At 42.6% G+C, this 7,944-nt stretch overlaps 1 protein-coding gene across 1 annotated transcript; it reads right to left on the bottom strand.

The window, feature by feature from the left end:
* Positions 1–1,077: 1,077 nt before the first annotated feature.
* LOC148018621 (pentatricopeptide repeat-containing protein At5g27110-like) lies at positions 1,078–5,751 on the bottom strand. Its single transcript, XM_087661632.1, has one exon. The coding sequence runs from the start codon at positions 4,652–4,654 to the stop codon at positions 2,312–2,314; it is 2,343 nt and encodes a 780-aa protein (XP_087517758.1). The 5' UTR covers positions 4,655–5,751; the 3' UTR covers positions 1,078–2,311.
* Between the last annotated feature and the right edge of the window lie 2,193 nt (positions 5,752–7,944).

A 7,944-nucleotide genomic window follows, 5' to 3' on the forward strand; every position in this document is an offset into this window, starting at 1 on the left:
GATTCTTAAGTGATTTGCTCCTTGATGAGAAGACTATTGACACCAAGTGGGTTTACAAGTTAAAGCACAAACCAGATGGTAGTACTCGATGCTACAAAGCTAGACTTGTAGCAAAGGATTATGCTTAGCAAATGGGCATTGATTTTGATGAGCACTTCATTCCTACTTCTCGTATGATAACTATTTATAGCATTTGTGCATTAGTAACTCATAATGGTTGGGACGTTATCAATTGAACATAAAAACTACATTTTTGAATGGTGATTTACATAAGAAAGTGTAAAAGCATTGTATGGTCTAATGCAAGCTCCTCGGGCTTGATATGAGAAGACATATATACTTGAATGCATGTGGTTTTAGAATAGTTTAACTAAGAGCACCTTATATGTCAAATATAAGAGTGATGTGCCTTTGATCATTATGGTTTATGTCTATGACATGTTACTCACTGGTCCTAATGAGACACATATTGCCAATTTTAAGACCAAGTTGAACTCAACTTTTGACATGTTAAATTTAGGCATTCAGTTCAAGTTGTATGATGGAGGTATTGCTTTGTGCCAAACAAATTATGTGAAGATATTCCAAAGAGTTGATCTTGAGGACTACAAACCTATTACTACCCCCATGAGACAAGTTTGAAGTTGAGCCTTCATGGTGCTGGAGGTTTGATGTCTTTCTCTATTAGCAAGTTGACGGATATTTGATTTATGCATGCATTATGAGACTTGACATTCAATCTACAATGTCACAGATGAGCTGGTTTATGTATAGCCCAAGCACTAAGCATTGACATGCAATGAAGTAAATCTTTCGATATTCAAGTGGTACTCTACACCTTAGGTTGCTCTATCCCAAGGGAAAGCTTTATCATCAGTTTAACATACTTTTTCAAATTTTGAGACTCTTGTATCCACAAGTGATTTTTGCTTTATGCTTGGTAGCTCATGTATATCATGATTGAGTAAGTAGTCCACTGTAGTCACTTCTAGTTGTAAAGCTAAGTATAGGACGACTTTCACGACTATGATTACGTATGCTTAACTTAGATGCCTTTTGACTAATTTGAGTATTTGACACTATCTTCACTGACAGTTAGAGGGTATTAGCAATTACGAGGAATCCAACATTCCATACATGTACTACGCACATTGAGGTGCACTATCGTTACGTCAAGGAGAGACTCTACAAAGAGATTAGCTTGGGCTATGTGCCAACACAAGACAACCTTCCAAATCTTTTCATAAAGGCTTTTGCCTCCTGACAAGTTCGAAGCTTTCCGCAAAGCTTTGGGCTTACTACTCCCCTTTTTGAATTGATCCAATTCACTTGGCTTTTACACTTTCCTATATACGAGCGCTAGCTCTTGTTCACCACATCACTCCCAGGAGGGATATGTTACCATTTTCAATAGTGATATGCATATATGCCTATTCACTTTAGGGGTGCTTTTTTCCCCAGCCTTGTATATATGCATATACACTTTAGGGCATACTTAGTCTTGTAAATTTTCTCTTTACGCACCTCTCAATACACTTTGAGTTGTATGTTCTCATCCTTCCTCTTCTCTGAGCTGTGTACTTACATTCCTACAACCCTAAATCTGATGATGCGTTCACATGTTTTTTAAATTTCTATACCTTTGATTCTATGACACATCATTTTGGCGCAAAGCAAAGTCTCTTTGTCTCATTCAGCCCCTTATCAATCGATGGCCCTTCTAGGAGATCAATCCAAAGAGCTTGCATATCAACATCATCACAATGCAGTTTACTATCAAGCACTACCAATATCCCGTGCAAATCACCATCAAGACCATGGTGCATCTTATGAAGAGTTGATTCCACATATCTAACTAGTAATATGAGTATAGCATGGCCACATCTCCTTGCAGTTCTGAAATATTAAAAGAGACTCGGTGTAAGAAACCTCACTCCACCTAATCAGAAAACCAAAGATATGATGCTGACTAAATGCTTTATTACTGCATGCCTGAAATGGATGCTCCAACAGGCACTGCTTGGCATTTTCATCCTTAAAAAGTCTAATTGGTGAGGTGTCCACACTTCCAAGTAGCATAAAGGTTTTCACACCAGGCTCAAGACTGGATATATGGTGCTGGCATCCTCCATTTAAGACAAGCAATAAATGTGAATGACAGCCACCAGAATGCCATAACTGTAAGGTGCAACTTCAAGAGCAAATGCAACAGTGGAATTCACAAAATGTCAAATTTGAGGAGCAACAACCTTAAATCTCCTCATGTCTTGTAAGTGCCTCATCTTCAACAAAAAGTTGTCGGATCATATTGCTAGGCATCAATCAACCAAGTGCATCCTGGCTTTTTCCATGCTTGATTTCTTACTCTCATAGCCTCAACCTTGGCTGCATCCTCTTGTCTGCCTGCGTCTGTGTAAATATTAATCATGCAGACATAAGCTGCAGCATTCTTTTCATCCAGTTCCAGTGCACGTTCAAAAGCCAACACTCCAAGCTTCAAATTTCTCCATTTTCGGCAACCACCCATCACAGTGTACCACATTGTAAGGTTAGCAGGAAACGGCATCTCCTTGATAACTGCTATCGCCTTGTCTAAATGGCCAGCACGGGCAAAGAGATCAACCATGCAAGCATGGTGCTCTAAAGTTGGAATGAAGCCATAAACTGTCATCATCTTAAAGTACATCTCACCCCTCTCTAGTGAGCCTGTATGACTGCATGCATTAAGCACTATTGTAAATGTGATCAAGTCTGGTTCTATGTCTTCTGCTATCATTTTGTCAAATGAATGGAAAACATTGTCAGCCTTCCCAAGCAGGCCATATCCAGCAATCAATGCACTCCATAAAACTACATTCCGAGCTGGAAGTGCATCAAACACTTCCTGAGCTTTAGCAAGTAGCCCACATTTGATATACATGTCTACCAATGCCGTGCCAACAACAGCATCTTTCTGGAGAAAACCCTCTTTCGCAATCTTAGTATGTAATTCTTGACCCTTCTCTATGGCTCCTACACTGCCACAGGCTTTCAAGACACTAGCAAAGGTGATTGCGTCTGGAGTGTGGCCCTCATGCAGCATGCGATCAAAACATTGGAGTGCTTTCTCACCATGCCCATGTTGAACATATCCTATTATAAGTGCACTCCACAAGACTACATTTCGAAAATGAAGTTTATCACACACTTCTTGTGCTTTTGCAACAAGGCCACATTTGGCATACATATCTATCAAGGCTGTACCAGCAGTAATGTCTTTTTCCAGCAAACCCTGTCTAACAATCTCAGCATGTATTTCTTGACCCTTGTCTGCTGCTCCTATGCTGCCACAGGCTTTCAAGACGCAAAGAAAGGTGATAATATCTGGGGAGAGGCCCTCAAGTTGCATCCGTTCAAAACAGTTCAGCGCTTGTTCTCCTTGCCCATGTTGGGTGTATCCTGTGATTAATGCATTCCATGAAGCTGAATTCCGACTGGGAAGCTTATCAAATACTTCTTGTGCTTTTGCAACCTGTCCACATTTGGAATACATATCTACTAGCGCAGTACCAAGTGCACTGTCTTTCTCCAGCAATCCCTCTCCGGCAATCTCAGCATGTAATTCTTGGCCCCTGTCTGCAGCTCCTATTCTGGCACATGCTTTCAACATGCAAATAAAAGTAACCCTGTTTGGAGACAAACCCTCATGTTGCATTCGTTCAAAGCATTTGAGTGCTTGCTCACCAGGTCCATGATGTGCATATCCTGTGATTAATGCATTCCATGAGACAACATCCCGGACTGGAAGCTTGTCACACACTTCTTGAGCTTTAGCAACCAGCCCACATTTAGCATACATATCTACTAATGCATTACCAACAACAAGCTCTTTAATCAGCAACCCCCCTTGCACAATGTCAGCATGCAATTCTTGGCCCTTGTCTATGGCTCCTATGGTACCGCAAGCTTTCAAGATGCAAACAAAGGTGACTACATCAGGAAAAAGACCCTCCACCTGCATCAATTCAAAACATTTCAAAGCTTTTCCACCATGCCCTTGTTGAGTATATCCTGTGATAAGCGTGTTCCATGTTACTACATTTCGAGTTGGCAGATTATCACACACTTCCTGAGCTTTTGCAAGTAAACCACATTTTGCATACATATCCACTAGCGCATTGCCTACCATAACATCTTTCTCCAGCAACCCCTCTATAACGATCTCTGCATGCATTTCTTGGCCCTTGGTTACAGCACCTATGTTGCCACATGCTTTCAAGATGCAAACATGGGTGATTGCATCTGCATAGAGGCCCTCCAGTCGCATTTGTTCAAAACACTGCAGTGCCTGTGTGCCATGCCCATGTTGGGCATATCCTGCAATCAGTGCATTCCAAGAGACTACATTCCGAGCTGGAAGCAAACCACATACTTCTTTCGCTTTTTCAAGTGAGCTACATTTGGCATACATATTGATCAAGGCATTGCCAATAGAAGGATTTTTCTCCAGCAAACCTTTCTTGACAATAGCAGCATGTACTTTGCTGCCTTTGTGTAAGTCTTTATGCCTGGCACAAGCCTTCAGGAAACCAATTAGAGTGCCAGGCCCGCGAGTATCATGTTGACCATCCTTGAATGCTCTGTCAGGGACAGGCGTTGTGCTTCTCGGCATCATTTGCTATCTTTCCTGCACAGAAGAGTTCATCTACTGCTTCATCCTGGGTCCATCTTTGTCTTCTTCTTGTGTTTCTCCATCCTCGAAGCACTCCTTCCCTGAGTGTGGAAGGGCCCCTTCTCTGTTTCTTGTAGATGAGACTAGATGGTGATGATTGTGACCAAGCATTTTTCCTCTCACTTTCATGGCTTGTGTGCCGGAAAACAAGACGAATCCTACCTTTGCGTTACTGCTACTGCAAGGATAGTGAATATTCACGAGAATAGCTGCCATGGATCGGACGTACAGAGAGGCTCTGCCGCTCAGGGACGCCCTAATTATTCCCAGAATACCCGTCTGATTTCCAAAACACGTCGTTCAAAGCCTGCGCAGATGACGAACCGCGTTCGTCTCTTGGGGTTAAACTGGCGAAATTCCAGGCCTGCGACAAACCAAGAACAGGCGCACATGATGCACTGGGTGAGTTGGGCCAGGCCTTTTTCGACGGGGTATTGTGACCGTTAAAGTGAGTGGTACCAGCGGCAAAATTCAAGCCGCTTCTCTGCCCGCGACCCATCTCAGGCGCCATCTGCTACAGGCGTTCCAGCCTCGTATTTTAACCTGCAGCGTATTGGCAGAGGCATCGCCATCTCTCTCTCTCTCTCTCTCTCCAAGCCCCACACACACTCTCTCCATCCCCCCCCGCCCCGTAGGTAAGATAAAGCAATCCACACCTCTCTCTCTCTCTCTCTCTCTCTCCCCCGCAGCCATCAACAATGTCTCTTTCTCCCCCATTGTCTTTCCCATAATCGGCAGGCGCGCACACACAGACTCTCTCTCGGCCAGCAACAATTTCGCTCCTTCTCCCCCATTGTCTTTCCCGCAATCGGTTCTCTCCCTCCCTGCCTCCCTCTCTCTCTCTACTAGTCTTCTCATGGATTGTGCTGAGCGATTGGGGCGTCTATACTTGATTTTGCTGTTGTTGGAGTCTAAGCGGCATCTTTATTTCTTGGGGCGTTCATCTGCGTCTTCGTTCTTGTCCCATGCGTTGCCCATACCTACAGAGTACAGGTGTAGGCTCCACTTCCACTCCATGCTTCTTCAAGCAATATGTGATGTACATAGGCACATTTGGGATGTTTGTGTGGTAGCACCTGGTGGTGCCAATGACGTGGGCCATTGGAAAGCTTCATCCATCCACAAGCACTTTAAGGAACCGCTTAGTATTGCAAAACCCAATCATTCACATTGGAGGAGTAGCACACTCTAGATATAGGGCTTGCACACATCTCATCACCCCCCTTAAGAACTCCCATCCTCCAAGAACAACTGGTGATTAGAAGCAATTCAATCGACACCTATCTAGGGGTTGCATGCAGATCGAGAATGCTTTTGGAATACTGAAGATCCATCGGCACATCCTACAAGACATAGGTGTTTGGCTAGATCGTGTTCCTATGTACATTGTCACTTGTTGTGTTCTTTACAATTTCTTTTTGGAGAACACACATGACAACTTTCGAGATGGTGACTTTGATGTCCATCTTAATAATACTCATGGTTTGAAACGGTCCAAACGTGTGAAGGGTTAGACTTTGCGCATGTATATATTTTATGAGTGGAGTGACTGTGCAAATCTTTTGTTGAGCCAAACAAATCAACAATTGGGACTTTGGATGGACTCTATTGTTTCAGAACCTACAACTCACTTCGATGACAATCTCTCACCTTGTCTCTCAACACTCTGCTCTAACTAACCAAGCATCTTTCTCTCCAAACCAAAAAAGCAAGAACACAAGACTAGCTTCTAGGTGTGGTGAACTCACCAACTTACCTTCCCGTGTTGTAGTCTGAAAGCTTGAAGGCTCGATGTTATAATATTCGAGAATACGCACTCGACTTTCTTATATACTTAAAATATATATGGTGAATATTATGTTTGCACAGAGAGAGAACAGATGAGAGAAAATAAAGATGTAAAGAGAGAGAGAGAGAGAGAGAGAGAGAGAGAGAGAGAGAGAGAGAGAGAGAGATTGACAACACACTAGGGACTGGAAGATGGGCTAGTCCCCCCCTTGTGGAGTTATATTATTGACAAGGAGCAAGCTCCTCCGTTACATATAAACAAGTTCTTACTTGTAGATCTTGGAGATAAGATCACGGTTCCTTGCACAATATACAACCGGCTAACACTTGCACAACTTGGAAGTTGGCACCTTTTGATCCTTCTTGAGTCTCCTTCTCTCCTAACACAATATGTGTAGGGCTCTCCTCTTGGCACTTGATTTCAATAGAGCTTCCACAGCACTTGCACCTTTTCTTCTCCTCTTAGAACTTGATCTTAGCGGAGCTTCCGCAACACTCGATTTCAGCACAGCTTCTACAACACTTGCACCTTCTCTTCTCCTCTTGGAACTTGATTGCAAAGTAATGCTTCCTTTACCTCTCTCACACCCAAGGAGAGCCTCCTCTTGTATAGGCTTTCAAGAGCTTTTCTTCTTGGAGAGAGACTTAAGTTGATCTTCATGCAAGATGTGGTTGTTCTAGGACCTACTCTACCCCACCAATTTCGAGATATCTCTCTGTGTGTTGCTCGGATGAAAAAACGTCCAACACAAAAGCTATAGATCTTATTGTTTTCGATAACCTTAGTAGGCCGTTTTTAGAGATCGTCTTTCTATCACGAGATATTTTAAAAACGAATTCACCATGTCTTTAGAAAAAAAAAACAGCTTGTCAAACTTGTACTCTTAACTTGTGGTCCATGCAACCACCTTAAGGAGAGTTCATTAAATTGCCTTGGGCCTCAACCTTAAGATTGATTTCCACACAAAGGCTTGTGTCATTTTAGACCTTAGAAAGAGAAAATGACTTCTCTCCTCACTTCCAGAGGATCATGTCTCTCGTCTTTCTTAGTGAGAGAATTACCTCTCTCGTCTTTCTTAATGAAAGAAAATACCTTAAACCTTGACTTGTAAGGGAGAGGATGGCCCCAAATGAATGTAATGCTCATTACATACATGTAAATGTTCCTAGGCATCCCCGGATGCACACATAAATATATATACACAATGCTAATGCACTTCCTCTTCTTAGAACTTAATCCATCTTCATTTATGTGTAGCTCCTTGGTTCTTGTGTATACTCTTACACTTGGCAGACACTTCTTTCCCCCTTGATAACTTGTATTGCATGTACCAGATATCCCCGTCATAGTGCTCTAATCACCCCATTAAGTGATGCACTAGGAAAACTGGTCTCTAAATGGTCTCATAGCCATGCTAGATCATCATCAACACTTAAAGAAAAGT

The sequence above is a fragment of the Lygodium microphyllum genome, chromosome 21, assembly GCF_053477565.2.
Source record: "Lygodium microphyllum isolate KBCC chromosome 21, Lygodium_microphyllum_v1.1.10, whole genome shotgun sequence".
In the NCBI taxonomy this organism is placed as follows: Eukaryota; Viridiplantae; Streptophyta; class Polypodiopsida; order Schizaeales; family Lygodiaceae; genus Lygodium; species Lygodium microphyllum.

Bases quoted from the DNA above. Each gene is read 5' to 3' on its own strand.
- LOC148018621 (XM_087661632.1), bottom strand. From the start codon at position 4,654: ATGATGCCGAGAAGCACAACGCCTGTCCCTGACAGAGCATTCAAGGAT.